The sequence below is a fragment of the Chlamydotis macqueenii genome, chromosome W (genome assembly GCF_036417535.1).
Source record: "Chlamydotis macqueenii isolate bChlMac1 chromosome W, bChlMac1.mat, whole genome shotgun sequence".
Classification (NCBI taxonomy): Eukaryota; Metazoa; Chordata; class Aves; order Otidiformes; family Otididae; genus Chlamydotis; species Chlamydotis macqueenii.
Genome location: NC_141592.1, coordinates 33,210,188 through 33,225,941, shown reverse-complemented (window position 1 = coordinate 33,225,941; position 15,754 = coordinate 33,210,188). Strand labels below are relative to the sequence as shown.

Sequence of the window (15,754 nt, the reverse complement as noted above, 5' to 3'; positions counted from 1 at the left end):
CTGCTTTTTGTGTCATTTTCCTCAGAAAGAGACAGGAGCGCTGCTTTTGAGTAACCTGCTAAGACTTTTAATGTGAATTTGGTTGTGTTTTGTTAAGTGATTCATGCCAGAGTTGATAAAGTGGAATTACCTGAGAAGGAAAGGATGATGAAATACAGCACCATTTCAAGTTACAGAAGGTGCCTGCAATACTAAATCTTTGCTGGGTTATTTCATGTTCAGTCATGGGGGATTGGGTGTAGGAAACAGGGGTGTGATGCACAGAAATGCAGCAAGGTGGAAGGTGCTGTCAACTCAGAGAAAGCATTTGAGGTGCTGGGGAATTTGAAGAGAGGAGTATGAAGGAGGAGGATGTTTTTATAGTGGTGGAGAATGTATGGAAATGGATATGTTAGTGGTTAAAGCATTAACTCTTGACGAATTAGAGGTAGTAGGGAGTAAACCATGAGAATTATGAGAAAAAAAATGCTTAGTAGAGTACCAGCCCCGCATGTGGAGTTCAACCGGAGAGGGAAGGGCAAACTTTTCTCTTTTTCTCCCAAACTGAAGACAAAATGCTACTTTGGTTTTGCTGACATTTCCTGTCGTCTCAGAGTGCAAGCTTTCTAGGGTGAGAACTGTCTTACCTTCCTGTAAAGGACCTAGAAGAATGATCTAGGGCAGTGATCTCCACCTCTTTTGATCACACTCCATCAGTAAAAAAATTGAGTGCTCACTCCCAATGTATTTTTATTTCTAAATTTATACATGTACTACTGTACTAATATGTATGTTATAAAACATACACAGAAATAAAAATTTTAAAAGGATGAGAGAAAGGTTAAACAAATACTTATTTTAAAATTTTATTAATAGTACCAAAACCATTTTCTTCATGCACCACAATGGATTGTCTTGCACACCCTACTTTGGAGACTGCTGATCTGAGGTTTCCTGTAACATAGTTTAAATAAATTTTCCAGTCATCAGATAGTAACTCTTTCTCCCTTTTAAAAATTTTTTTTTTAGTTTTTTGAAATGTTTATGCTGTTTTCCTAACTGACATTTCCACTTTTAGAAAACAGGCATGGTACAAGGGTAAAACTTTTAGATTACATACACATTGCGATTACAGTCCTGGCCTGACCCCAGGTGTGGTGGTTTAGCCTGGATCACCACACAGTTTCTCACTCACCCTCCCCCTACCCAGCGGGACAGGGGAGAGAAATTGGGAAGAAAGGAAAACTCGTGGGTTGAGATAAAAACAGTTTACTAAAAATACTAAAAACTACAAAGACAACAGGATATAAGGATATTAATATATACAAAATATACAAAATGAACAATGTACAATTTCTCACCACCCGATGTCCCAATGACCGACGCAGCCCGTCCTGAGCAGCGATCACAGGAACGACACCGAGCAGCAAGCAAAGGGGGGAGAGCAAGCTAGCAAGGGAGAGGGAACGATGCCAGCAAGCAAGAGAGATGGAAAGGGTGCCAAGGGTGCCCGCAAAAGAATGCCCGACAAGAATGTCCGAACAGAATGCCAGAAAAGGATGCCCCCTCCCATGGGCAACCCCCACTTCTATACTGAGCATGATGTTGATGGCGTGGAATACTCTCCTTGGTCAGTTTGGATCAATTATTCTGTCTGTCTTTCGCCCAGCTTCCCGCATCTGCGTGTTAACAAGACTTGGAAAGCCAGACAGTGTCCTTGGTCTCATTCACAACAACTTGTATCATCAGAATGTTTTTATCAACATTCTTCACACAGGAAATCCAAAACACACCAGCTACTGAGAAGAAAATTAACTCCATCCCTGCTGAAACCAGGGCACCAGGTCTTTGGCCCTGATGATCTGTTGCTCTTCCAGGTGTGGCATTGCTGGAAGATGATAGTTCAGAGTTGTGAGTTTGGAGGGGAAAATATTTAGTTATTGCCTTTAACTTACCATTAAGAGATGAAGTATTTGTATATAATATTAAAAATATATCTATAAAGTAGGTTTGTTTTAAGTTGAGAATTCACGTAAATCTTCAGCTCTGCTGTAGGTGATAAGGTCAGCTTCTGCCCAAACTTCCTTTAGTTCTTCCTTTTTAAATTTTCTTATGCATATAATACAGGGTTCATAAGAGCTGTCCAGCTCTGTTACAGTTTCAGTTATTAATAAATGATATTGTTTCTTTCCAAGGATTACTACGGAATTACATTCCCTGCAACCTTGACAGGCAGAGATGGGAGCCTTGCTAACAACCCATACTCAGGTGAGTGCTATTTAAAGATGAGGATGGTAAATGAGATGTGCTGGTTTCTAACTGCAGGTCATCCTGCTGCTGCTGAAAGAGCAATCATTTTTCCCTTCTGTAAGCAGTTAAACCCATCAGTCTAAACTAGTCGAATACAAGCAAGTATCTCCCTTTCAACCCTGACATTGATGTTTCTTCATGGTTTTGGTCAGTAATTCATACGTGACAACTTCTGAGACTAAGTTGGATAGCCTTTGAGAATAAGTGCAAAATTGTTACGAATGTAAACGGCAGTGTCATCTGGTGCCCTTCCCAAGCATGTACAGGTGCTAAAAAAAATATTCCATAGCTTAATCATTTTTAATGAAATTCAACTGGCTTATTTTCCTTTTTTGGCACTGGAATAGACCGCTCTCAGCAGCAACCTATATTTCATTATTGCTATTTTAGCACTTGTATGTTCCCAGCAGGAGCTGAATCTAGCAGGCTCTCCCTCACCCTGCCCTCCTCAAATCTAATGGACTTCATCCCCAAAAGAATGTGGTCTAAGAAGCCATTCCTCATTCCTGCTCTTACTCTTCAGTTATCATCATACAAAGATGACATTAATGCTATCAAGGATTTTCAGCCAGTGATTTTCATCCACTGCCATCTGATTACAGCTTAAAACTGTAGCCATAGGTGTTATCATTCCTATAATGCCAGTATTAAGTGTTGTCATACTTCTTGGTAACCAACACAAAGGAATACTGGTTGGGAATGAGATAGATGTGATTGATATGTCACCTCCCTAAAAAACATGTGAACATGCTGCTCTGTAGGCTGCCAGAAAATGCAAGTGTTAGGGAGTTTTTCTGCTTTGTAATCACTTACCTTGGGAGGCTGCTTTTGAGTTAATAATGAAATTTCCCTTCCTACTTCTTTAATAAGGTGGTCCATGATGCAAGCCTTGCTTTCCTGGCCTTCAGCTACTGTCTCCAGAACTTCAGTGGTGTGAGGAACCGAATATCTAACTAGTCATGCTTGACAAATAAACAGACATTGACAAAAATATGCCCATCGTTGCCTGTAAATCCTAGCTTACTTTCAGCCCAATGAAGCTTAGCTAATCAGTTTAACCTTCAGGAGAGTCACACTTTAACTCAACAACCATTTGCTCTTTGGCTATTTATCATACTTCTGCTTTTAGCATGTTTTATTGCAATGATCTGATAGTAATGAATCTGCTCAGACCATGTGAGATAGGTAAGTGTTGGTATCTCCATTTTGTCAATGGATTAGTCATGGTACAGAGTTCTGTGCTGCGAACAGGCAATGTCCCCGTGGCTGTCAGGAACAAAGACCAGGAGAGCGCTTCCCATGAACAACTGCAGGTTTTCAAGTGTAGGATGTGTGCTCTCTTCTGTAGTTGTCTGCTTGCATTCAAAGGATTTGAATCCTCCACTAATGGAGTAGCTTTGATAGCTTTTCTAATCAGTTTTCTTTCGCAGGTGACGTAGCAAAATTTGGCCGTGGGGATTCTGCCTCCCCTGCTCCTGCTACCACACTCGCCCAGCCGCAGCAGAACCAGACGCAGACTCACCATACAACTCAGCAGCCCTTCCTCAACCCGACTCTGCCCCCGGGGTACAGCTACGCTGGGTTACCTTATTACGCTGGTGTGCCTGGCATACCCAGTGCATTCCAGTATGGGCCAACCATGTTTGTAAGTGTGACAGCCTAAACTGTAACCCTCCTTTCATGCTTCTCTGGTTTTGCTCTCTCCAGTCCAAACCCTCTACATCTTGGAATCACAAGATGGTTAGAGTTGGAAGGGACCTTCAAAGATCATCTAGTCCAGCCTCCCCTGTCATGGGCAGGGACATCTTTCACTAGATCAGACTGCTCAAAGCCCCGTCCAACCTGACCTTCAACACTTCCAATGATGAGGCACCCACAATTTCTCTGGGCAACCTGTTCCAGTGTCTCACCACTCTTGTCGTAAAAAAGATTCTTCCTTATGTCCAATCTAAATCCACACTCTGTCAATTTGAAACCATTGCCCTTTGTCCTATCACTACAGGGCATGGTAAAAAGTTTTTCTCCCCATCTTTCTTGTAGGCCTCCTTTAGGTACTAGAAGGCCACTATAAGGTCTCCCAGGAGCCTTCTCTTCTCCAGGCTGAACAGACCCAACCCAACTCTCTCAGCCTGTCCTCATAGGAGAGGTGCTCCAGCCCTCTGATCATTTTTGTGGCCCTCCTCTGGACCCATTCCAACTGGTCCATGTCTGTCTTGTACTGGGAGCTTCAGAACTGGATGCAGTACTCCAGGTGGGATCTCACAAGAATGGAGTAGTGTCATCTTCCTCACTCTGCAAGGGATCTCCAAAAATGTGCAAGCATGAAAAAATAGCTGCAATCCATTCCTGAAGAAAATAGGAAATTTAAAAGGCTAGAACTCATGGACTCCTGCACAGGTTACTGTAAATAGCAGACAGCTGCAGCTCATGGACTCAGTGTTCCTGAAAGCCCTTACCAGTCTCTGGAGAGTCAAGGGGAGACCCAGAGCTGAGTCAGTGAGCTGAGAGTGCCTAGGAAATCCTTCTGAGGATGGAGGAGACCACATTAAGTCAGAGAGCAGCGCTGGTAGTCTCAGGAATAAGAATGTTATTTGGTAAGAGGTGTAATGCTCCAGGCAGAAGGGTAGATGAGTCTATTTTAGGGCCATGTAGGACTGTTTTATGAAACAGCCTCAGGCAGGAGTTGGTGTTTCATTTGATTCTGGAGGGAGAGCACTGTGGTTGCTCCTTCTTGGGTTTGTGGGTAAGAATTTGCTGTTTAGAGTTAGTGTATGAAAGAAATACACAGCCTGTTCTGAGACAGCATTGCACTGCAGAGGTGGCTCTAGCAGAAAACCTGGGGCTTGCAGAAATCCACTACAGCAAGTTACTGCTGGAAGCGTGAGTGCCATGTCCCATGCCATCCCAGTGCTCCCAACTCCAGATTAAATTTCCAGTGTGAGGTGGAGGTGCCTTCCCTACTAGATGGCAGAGGGAGCCTGTGTTTTACACACCAACAGCACCTTTTGTTTCCCTTCCTTTGTCCAGGTACCCCCATCATCTGCTAAACAGCATGGAGTCAACCTGAACACCGCATCGACTCCTTTCCAGCAAGTGAGTGGCTATGGGCAGCACAGCTATGGAGCAGGTATGCTTACCACCACGCTTTTCACATAAGTGTCTACAGAGCTGCTTGCGCACTGTAACACCTTGTCTTGTACACACCGGCAGGCTATGATGACTTAACGCAGGGAACGGCAGCTGGAGATTACAGCAAAGGAGGCTACAATGGGTCATCTCAAGCACAAAACAAATCTGCTGGCACTGGACCTGGGAAAGGTAACACATGGGACTTCAGGGTGTTCTTGACTGGGATTTAGTAGGGTAAACTCCCAGTGTTGCCAGTGCTGTGCAGTCAGGGTCACAATCCAAGCTGTTTCTCCATCTCCCATATACAAAATGCTTTTTTAATGGCCCAGGTATTCCCTCTGAGCCTCATGGCTGAACTTTATGTAAAGATTTGTGTGGCTGATGCACAGCTTTGTCCACAGTTACACATGGGAGAAATGGTGACCTGTTTCCTTTGCCATGCTAGAGTGTCGTAGCTCAGCCCCTATTGGGACCAGACTACGCAGTCTCTCTCTCACTCCCCCCACCCTCCCAGAGAACAGGGAGAGATGATATAAGGAAAGAAAGGCTCAACGTTTGAGATAAGGACAGGGAGAGATCCTTAAAGTCACCGTTACGGGCAAAACAGACTCCACTTGGGGAAAACTATTCATTTATTACTAAAACCAGCAGGAGAATGAGACAGGGAACAAGATAACCTCCCCCCACCCCTCCCTCTTCCCAGGTTTAACGTTATCTCTACTACCTTCCCCTCCCGAGCAGCACAGGGGGGAAGAGGGAATGGGGGTTGCAGTCAGTTCATCACACGTTGTTTTACGCTGCTGCTTCCTCCTTGGGGGAAGAACTCCTCGCATTCCTCCCCTGCTCCAGCGTGGGGTCCCTCCCACGGGCCACAGTCCTTCGTGAAACTGCTCCGGCGTGGGTCATCTCTTCCACGGGTGCAGTCCCTCCAGAACGGCTGCCCCAGCGTGGGCCCTCCATGGGCCACAGCTTCCTTCAGGCCTCCACCTGCCCCAGTGTGGGGTCCTTCACGGGCTCCAAGTGGATCTCTGCTCCTCCGTGGACCTCCATGGGCTGCAGGGGGACAGCCTGCTCCACCATGGTCATCACCACAGGCTGCAGGGGAATCTTGGCCAGGAGCAGCATTACTCCTCCCCCTCCTTCTTCACTGACCTTGGTATCTGCAGCCGTTTCTCTTACGAGAAAAATTCTTCACAACAACAGGCAGGCAAATGCCTCTTAGGTTCTCTTCACATCTCATCTCCTCTCTACTTCTTGCATCCGGGCCGGGCCGAGTTGGGCCCAGTCGGCTGCCTGGCGGGAGGCCAGATGGTGAGGGCCGCAAGGCCCACAGGGCTCGTGCTTCCCCCTCTCTGCCCCCACTCATCTGCTTCACATCATCTCCCTTTTTTTTCTTATTTTCCCCCTTCTGCTCCCAATCGGCTCGGCCTTGGCCAGCAGCGGGTCTGCTGTAGGGCCGGCCGAGTCCACTGAACACAGGGGAGCAACTCTTAGCAGTTTCCTACAGAAGCTGCCACCGTAGCCCTTCCCCCCCACTAAATAAAACCAGAACACAGAGTTTTCTTTGCTGAAGAGCAGTGGTCATGCAGCAGTGCTGTATTTTTGAAGCCTAAGCAGTTGGATGCTGCTACTTAAATGGTCCTGTGTTAAATGATGACTAGATTTTGAGTTTGTTGGTAGGCACCTGAGATAGCCATGTGTTAGTGAGCAGGGCATTTCACCCATCTCTGGGCTGTTGTTTCAGCTGCTGTCCATACACCCTGTAACTCATTGCATTGTTTCATGCCTGGAAATGTTTCCTTTGTGACTCCAAAGGCTGAAGAATTTATACAGCTTATATGAAAGCTTTCTTCTGCACATGCTGGTTAGACCTGAGAAATGTATACTGAACTGCTTAGCACTAACTAGTTCATCCTTGGGCTTAAGCAAATTCCAAGCATTTGCTGTGCATTTGAAACACCAACTGGGCTGTCTTCAGCCAAGAACTGATCACATTCTCCTCTGTGGAGGAGCAATCCAAAAAAGAGCAATACCCAAGGAAGGGTACAACCTTAAAGCAGTGCACACCCTTGGAGTCCAGTCCTCTGACTCACTGGATCAGCCAAAGGAACCACTGGTTTTATTCTGATCCAAGTGAAATTATTAGAGCCATTCCGTATAAGAGTGTAAGTGGCTGGTTTGAGAGTTACCCCACTGGTGGGTGTTTCTGAGCCTATTGTGGCACCAGCCAGTCCAGGTAGAAGCCAGCCTGAATCAGTGATGCTCTTTCTCTTGGGGCAGAGGAGCCTTGCAGACCTCACCCTTCTGCAGTGCGTGAGAGGGTAAGGGCTCAGATGTGTAGCAGATGCTGAGTCTCATAGCTTGCTACTGGAAAGCTCTTGAATGCTGTGCTAGAGCCAAATGCATCCCTAATGCTAGGGAGAAGCTGGTCTTTTGTGAGCTTAAAAGAGTGTTCAATGCAGCCAGCTGCTGCCTGGTGAAGTGCATTTGAATCCAAGTGGTAACTGCTGGATCATGGATGTGGGTGATTTATCCCAGTGGGTGAGTTTCCTGCTTTGCAGCAGCAGTGAGGAACCAAGCCCTTTCTTCTGTTCCTGTGTGGGGGTGCTGTGGCTCTGAGAGCACAGAGAACCCTGCTGGGCTGGCTGGCAGCAGGACATGTGGTGGTTGACTTTCTCATTGTTGGTGGGTTTTTTCTGTTTTCCAGGTGTTTCTGTGACCTCAAGTAACACAGGTGTGCCTGATATCAGTGGCTCAGTTTATAACAAGACTCAGGTGAGCAATGCTGGACCCTCCTCCCTCGTGGCCCGAGGCCAGGCTGATAGCTGCCCCTGTGGAGTGGTGGGGCTGTTCCCAGACTGGTCAGTCTCAGGATCAGCAGGCTGTAGCATTTCTTATGCTGGCTCTGTCTGCTGTTGGAGTGGAGTCTTCCTCTCTGCCCCACCATTTCTGATGGCAGCTCCTGGCATAGGCACAGTGCTCTACACTGCCCACATGTGCTGTGTCCTGGGTCCAAATGAAGTGTGATGGCATCAGTGGTTTTAGTCAAAATAGCTCCCAAAGCAGGTGAGTCAAGAGGCTGTTTGCTTTTCACCAGAGACCAGTTAGAGCCCACACCTAACACCTGAGGGTCCCTGTCCCATACTCTCCTGTGCCTGTTGTTCAGTGTACAGCTTCCCAGGGAAAGCAGAAAGCACTTAGACAAGCTGTGGTGTGCAGTGGATGTGGCATCCACCACCTCTCTGGGCAACCTGTTCCAGTGTCCTAACATCCTCATTGTAAAACATTTTTTCCTAATATCCAATCTAAATCTACCCCCCTCTATTTTAAAACCATCACCCCTCGTCCTGTCACACCAGGCCCTGCTGAACAGCCTTTCCCCATCTTTCCTGTAGGCCCCCTTGAGGTACTGGAAGACCGCTATCAGGTCTCCCCAGAGCCTCCTCTTCTCCAGGCTGAACAGCCCCAACTCTCTCAGCCTGTCCTCAGAAGAGAGGTGCTCCAGCCCTCTGATCATCTTCGTGGCCTCCTCTGGACCCTCTCCAACTGGTCCATGTCCTTCTTGTGTTGGGGGCTCCAGAACTGGACACAGTACTCCAGGTGGGGTCTCACCAGGGCAGAGTAGAGGGGCAGAATCCCCTCCCTCAACCTGCTGGCCACACTTCTCCTGATGCAGCCCAGGATGCCGTTGGCCTTCTGGGCCGCAAGGGCGCGTTGCCCACTCATGTTGAGCTTCTCGTCCACCAACACTCCCAGGTCTTTCTCCTCAGGGCTGCTCTCGATCCATTCTCTGCCCAGCCTGGATTTGTGCCTGGGATTGCCATGACCCAGGTGCAGGACCTTGCACTTGGCCTGGTTGAACTTCCTGATGTTGGCATGGGCCCACCTCTCCAGCCTGTCAAGGTCCCTCTGGATGGCATCCCTCCCCTCCAGTGTGTCGACAGCACCACACAGCTTGGTGTCATCGGCGAACTTGCTGAGGGTGCATTCTATCCCACTGTCCATGTCGCCAACAATGATGTTGAACAGGGCCGGGCCCAGCACGGACCCCTGAGGGACGCCACTTGTCACCGGTCTCCACATGGACATTGAGCCGCTGACCACCACTCTCTGAGTGGGGCCATCCAGCCAACTCCTTATCCACCGAGTGGTCCGTCCATCAAACCCATGTCTCTCTAGTTTAGAGAGAAGGATGTCGTGTGGGACAGTGTCAAAAGCTTTGCACAAGTCCAGGTAGATGATGTCCGTTGCTCGTCCCTTGTCCACCGATGCTGTCACCCCGTCATAGAAGGCCACCAAATTGGTCAGGCACCATCTGCCCTTGGTGAAGCCATGTTGGCTGTCACCAACCACCTCCTTGCTCTCCATGTGCCTCAGCATGGTTTCCAGGAGAATCTGCTCCATGACCTTGCCAGGCACAGAGGTGAGGCTGACCGGCCTGTAGTTCCCTGTGTCTTCCTTGTTCCCTTTTTTAAAAATTGGGGTTATGTTACCCCTCTTCTAGTCTTCGGGGACCTCACCAGACCGCCACGACTTCTCAAATACGATGGCCAGAAGCTTGGCAGCTTCATCCGCCAGTTCCCTCAGGACCCGCGGATGGATCTCATCAGGTCCCATGGACTTGTGCACCTTCAGGTTCCTCAGATGTTCCCGAACCTGCTGTTCCGCTGCTGGAAGCACCAAGAGGTCAGGGGAAAAATTAAATGCAGTACTTGAAAATAAAATAAAATGTTGGAGGCATTAGTGCAGAAATATGGGTGAGAACAGGAGCTGAAACTCATCTGCTTAAGCACTCACAGATATTTGATGTGACTTGGCTTGCTCACAGGGTTGATGAAAGGTTCAGGTGATGTGTGTTTGGGCCAGTCTTGGTCTTGTCTGGTCACTGTGGGGCTGCTCACACCAGTCTCTGATGCTATACCCCTTGCTTCTAATGCAGACCTTTGACAAGCAGGGATTCCATGCTGGCACACCACCTCCTTTCAGCCTGCCATCTGCTCTTCTGTCGACTGGGCCCCTGAACCCTGGTGCTGCCCCGGGTTATGCTCCAGCCCCGTTTCTCCATATCCTGCCTGCGCATCAGCAGCCTCATTCCCAGATGCTACATCACCATCTTCAGCAAGATGGGCAGGTGAGTTGGCCCCTTCTGCCTCTACAGCGTCCCTAAGGGCAGATTGTGCCCAACTACATCCCAGCAAGATCTTGGGGGTTTTTGCTTTCCTCTGGCTTTTGTTTATTGGGAGAGGGCCTTGACAGCGATTGCAAACTGACGGACTCAATGCTGTTGGCCATCTTGGGGAGGGAACCTCATGAAGTTCAGCAAGGGGATGTGCCAAGTCCAGCCCCTGGGGAGAAACAACCCTACATATCAGTATATGCTGAGGGCCAAAGCAGCTGGGCAGAAAAGGCCCTGAGGGTCCTGGTGGACACCAAGTTGACCATGAGCCAGCAATGTGCCCTTGCCACAAAGAAGGCCAATAGTGTCTTAGGCTATATTAGGCACAGTATTGCCTGCAGGTCAAGGGAGCTGATCCTTCCCCTCTACTCAGCACTTGTGAGGCCACAGCTGGAGTCCCATGTCCAGTTCTGGGCTTCCCAGTACAAGAGAGACATGGACATACTGGATAGAGTCCAGCAAAGAGCCACAAGGATGATGAAGGGATTGGAGCACCTCTCCTGTGAGGAAAGGCTGGGAGAGCTGGGGCTGTTCAGCCTGGAGAACAGCAGACTCAGGGTGGGGATCTCATCAATGTATATAAATACCTGAAGGGAGAGTGTAAAGGGGATGGAGCCAGGCTCTTCCCAGCGGTGCCTAGTGACAGAGGCAATGGGCACAAACTGAATTACAGGAGGTTCCCTCTCAACATCAGGAAACACTTTTTTACCGGGATGGTGACCAAGCACAGGTTGCCCGGGGATGTTGTGGAGTCTCCATCCTTGGAGTTGTCTGGATATGGTCCTGGGCAACTGGCTCTAGGTGACTCTGCTTGGGCAGAGAGGTCCCTGCCAGCCTCAGCCAGCCTGTGATTCTGTGAAAAGGCCATCATGATGTGGGTGGAGTGTGGAGAGGTGGGCTGTGAGGTGTGAAGTCGAGGCAGGTGCTGCTGTCCCCTGGCTGTGGCAGGAGAGCAGGATGTGTGGGCACTTGTAACTGGGGGGGGGGTGGGGGGGGTGGGAATCAAGCATCCCCTTGCAGGTTGCATGTTGGCTCTGCTTTCTGATCTGGTTTCACCAGCCCATGTGTTTCCTTTCCTCATTATAAATGTTCTCTGAGAAAACAGTGTTCTGCCTTAAAGACCAGAAATAGGAAATTACTTCTCTCTCTTTGAAGGTGTGACATCCTTGGCTGGTGCACTGCCTCCGTTCACCTTCAGAGCTCCTCTCCTGTCCCCAGTCCTGCTCCTCTCCTTCCTTGTGCTTGAACCTGTCTTGGGTGGGGGGGTGGTGGGATGGTGAGTCCCTGTGCTTCTGCTTGGTGTCTCTCTGGTTATTCATCCTGTATTATGAGATGTGGAGATGTTGCAGAGCAGAAGCAGATCTGTTCAGGGGCAGCATTGCTGCATTGGTGGGTGTCAGGGCTGTCCCTGGGGGTAGCAGCTCTTCTGATGATGTTCACGTGGGCTTGTCTTCCTGGGAGGGCTGATGCCCATGTCTCCTCCTTTTCCAATTTCTAGGGTGGATCTGGTCAACGCAACCAACCCAGCACCATGCAGCAAAAGTCTCAGGCTACCAAAACCGCATATGGCACTTCGCCATACTGGACAAACTAAATCTGAAAAGGGGGAAGGGGGGGAAAGAATGAAAGGAGAGGAGGAGGAAAAAAAAAGAGAAAAAGCCAAAGCCCATTCCTGGAATTATTAGAAGTAACTGCTCAGCCAAACATCTGTGTGGGGAGAACGGCAGCCTGCTTCCTCTTTGAGTTGCTGTTTGTTGTATGTAATATATTTCTGTATGTATTTGTAAATGTAATAGAGCCTAAATGTGTGGGTTTTTTTCTGCATCTTGCAGCCTGTTTTATTTTCTTTGTAGGAAAACTAATTATTCATTCCCCATCTGCACCAGGGCACCCTTCCTTGGTTTTTTTTTTTAAGCTCTATGGGCTTTATAACTCTGTCAAAGACAAACTGTGCCATTTTTTTTTTTTTTTTTTTTTGAGCTAGAGCCCATTTATTTAATGTAGTTCTAAATTCAGGCAAATTAAGGAGGCCTGCCTCTTCCCCCCAACAAAGATTCAAGGTATGGCCTGTAGGTTTGATTTCTGCCCCAGCCCCTGGTATTGCTATTACTTTAAAGAGGAAAGGAAAGAAAAAAAAAAATTGTGGGCCTTCCCCTTTCTTTCATGTCCCCCCCTCCCTCTTGCTGTGGAAGATGAACTCTTGTGGGCAGTTTGGTCACTGTGGCCCTGAGCTTTCTATTTTTAATTTTTTAATAATAAAGGAAAAAAAAGACAGGGTTTTATTTTCTGTTTGTGGGGTTGTTTTTTTTTTCTTTTTTGTTGCCCTAGCAAGAGACTTTGGATGGCTCAGTGTCTCCTAGAACCTCCTTTGCATCATTTGAGGCAGAAACTTATGTAGCAGTTTCTTAAATAAAAGTATAAGCTGTCTTGTACCTGTTTTTTTGCCCTGAGCCACCCTGTTAAGGAAAGACAAGAGGTATGGGATGGAAACTTTACCTCTCCCTACCCACTTTTTTTTAAACAAAGACCCTGGAGGCAATGCCTGGTGCTTCTTGTCCTGCACCAGTTTAATTTCTTTTTAGCCCTTCCTCCACATAATAATGATCTGAGCATGTCACTGTTTTCAAAAGCTCCAGGAGCAGTTTTCCTTTTAGAATCTGTCCCTTTCCACCTGCTTCTGCAACAAAAGCTGGGCTGGGAGGGTAAGAGCAGCAGCTGCATCTGCAGGGGAGGCAGAATACCCTGACAAAGGTGAGTGCATGTGATGCTGAGAGTTCACAAGCACCTGCAGCAGGAACAGTGTCTTTCTTAGGCAGCTCCCTGACTCCTGCAGTAAGCATCATATCTCTACCGCTGGTGTCTGTCACATACTTAATTTCTTGTTTATAAAAAGCCACTGCTGCCTCACAGCTATAAGTAAGTAAGTCAGTCCTTGCTTGTGTGTGTTGTTATGGTCCAGAAACACTGGAAAGTGGCAAAAGGCAACAGAGGAGCTTTGGTGCCAAAGCACAAAAAAAAAAAAAAAAAAAAAAAAAAACCCCAAACAAAAAAAAACACCACCCTGCAAAAGTGGCAGCCAGGTTTACCCAGTGCTAGAGAACTGGTTTGGGTGTTTGGTTTGTTTTGTTTTGTTTTTTTTTTTTTTTTGTGGGGTTTTTTTGTTGTTTTGTTTTGGGGTTTTTTTTTTTTTTGGGTGGTGTGTGTGGTTTTTTTGTGGCTTTTTTTTTTTTTTCTTTCCTGCCTTTGATACACTCTTGCTGCTGGATGAAGCAACTACGGGCCTGAGCCAAGTCAGAAGACCCTCAACAGCACCATCACACTCAGTCCCATTCCCCAGTATCATGACTCCTCTTGGAAGGCAGCTCTGAAAGACATGGACCAGTTGGAGAGGGTCCAGAGGAGGCCACGAAGATGATCAGAGGGCTGGAGCACCTTTCCTATGAGGACAGGCTGAGAGAGTTGGGGCTGTTCAGCCTGGAGAAGAGGAGGCTCCAGGGAGACCTGATAGTGGTCTTCCAGTACCTCAAGGGGGCCTACAGGAAAGATGGGGAAAGGCTGTTCAGCAGAGCCTGTTGCAATAGGACGAGGGGTAATGGTTTTAAAATAGAGGGAGGTAGATTTAGATTAGAAATTAGGAAAAAGTTTTTTACGCTGAGGGTGGTGGAGCACTGGAACAGGTTGCCCAGAGAGGTGGTGGATGCCCCATCCCTGGAAACGTTCAAGGCCAGGCTGGATGAGTCTCTGAGCAACCTGACCTAGTCAGGGATGTCCCTGCTCCTTGCAGGGGGGTTGGACTGGATGACCTTTGAAGGTCCCTTCCAACTCTAACCATTCTATGATTCTATAAATGCTATGCCATCAGCAGTCTTCTAGCACCATACTGAAGCAGAAGCATGCAGCTGCAGCCCCTGGCCCAGGAAGCACCAACCCCCCCCAGCCTTGTCTGACCACTTCAGGAGCACCATGTTCCAGCCATAACAGGAAAACAGACAGCAGCACTACAGCAGCAAGAACCTGCTGCAGTCCTCTGAGACCATGGATCCCCCTCCCCCCTTTCTGACTCAGAAAGAAGACTAAATATAACAACAAAGCCCATACATGGTCTTTTGTGAAAAAATAAGTAAAGTAACTAACTTCTCTATAATCAGCTCATTCTTTAGTCTTGGCAGCTGTCAAACAGCAGCTTTAATCTCCCATGACCTTATAGATATTTATCTATATGTTATAGGCATTGATAGTGGAGCAGCACTAAACTTGAGAGTAGCTGGTTTTTTCCAAGCTTTAAATAAAAACCCATGCAAATAAACCAGCTCAAAGAACAGGTAAGTAAAAGTACAGGGCTATTTTCATTTCACATTTTTATTAGTAGACAGATGTGCAGAAAAGATAAAATAACTGCTGGAGAGGAAGATAACACAAAATGTTCTTTCTGGTAAATTATACTGAATAAAAAAAAAAAATCTGGGAATTTTAGCTAGTAAAACTACTAAGAATCTAGTGTACCCTGCTGCTTTCAGAATGGTTGAAAACTGCATTTGAAGGAGCTTGTAGTTACAAATGTAAACACTAATAGTGGCTGAGACAACATAAAAGGGTTAAGAAAGAAACCCAAATACACAGAGCAGGTAAACATTTTTCTGCAATTTCTTAAATAGTTTCAAAAGAAAAAAAACTACTCCCCCCCCTTCAGTTTATATCTATCTCAAAAAAACAAACAAACAACAACAAAAAAAAAAACCCACCACCACCACCAACCAGCAAGTCAACAAGCAATGACACTGCACAGGACAGTGGGGAAGAGAAAGTAGTCTGGTTACTGTAGAAGGGCTCAAAAGAGGTTGCTGCTTTGTCTTAAAAAGGGCAACAGAAGAGTCATGATAATGCATCTTACAACACCAAGCTTGAAAATACAAGTCACTGGAGTGAAGATGGTCAAAAATACAAGGGAAATCCTGAAAGATACAGTATCCTCAATTCAAACCAAGTCATCAGCACAGCCAGCATTGCCATACTCTTCTCCTTCACCCTCCCACCAAAAGCTGGAGGTTGCTGTCCCTGTCCCAGTGGAGCCCTAAGACCAGTCAGGGACTGGTTTGCCAACACCAGCACTGATTTTTTGGGGGGGGGGGGGGGGGGGGGGGGGGGGGGGTGTCCAGCTGC

General features: G+C 47.4%; 1 protein-coding gene across 4 annotated transcripts in view; it reads left to right on the top strand.

Annotated features, from left to right (window-relative positions):
* The window catches only part of LOC104479353 (ubiquitin-associated protein 2-like), an 84,167-nt gene extending 71,915 nt beyond the window's left edge, over positions 1–12,252 (top strand). For all 4 annotated transcript variants that reach the window (XM_086769734.1, XM_086769736.1, XM_086769735.1 and 1 more), the window contains 7 exons: positions 2,175–2,247; positions 3,720–3,934; positions 5,317–5,416; positions 5,500–5,607; positions 8,126–8,193; positions 10,358–10,549; positions 12,093–12,252. In XM_086769734.1, the coding sequence (XP_086625860.1) occupies positions 2,175–2,247; positions 3,720–3,934; positions 5,317–5,416; positions 5,500–5,607; positions 8,126–8,193; positions 10,358–10,549; positions 12,093–12,188 (852 nt within the window). In that variant the 3' untranslated portion in view covers positions 12,189–12,252. The remainder of the gene's footprint in view (positions 1–2,174; positions 2,248–3,719; positions 3,935–5,316; positions 5,417–5,499; positions 5,608–8,125; positions 8,194–10,357; positions 10,550–12,092) is intronic.
* The last annotated feature ends 3,502 nt before the right edge of the window (positions 12,253–15,754 follow it).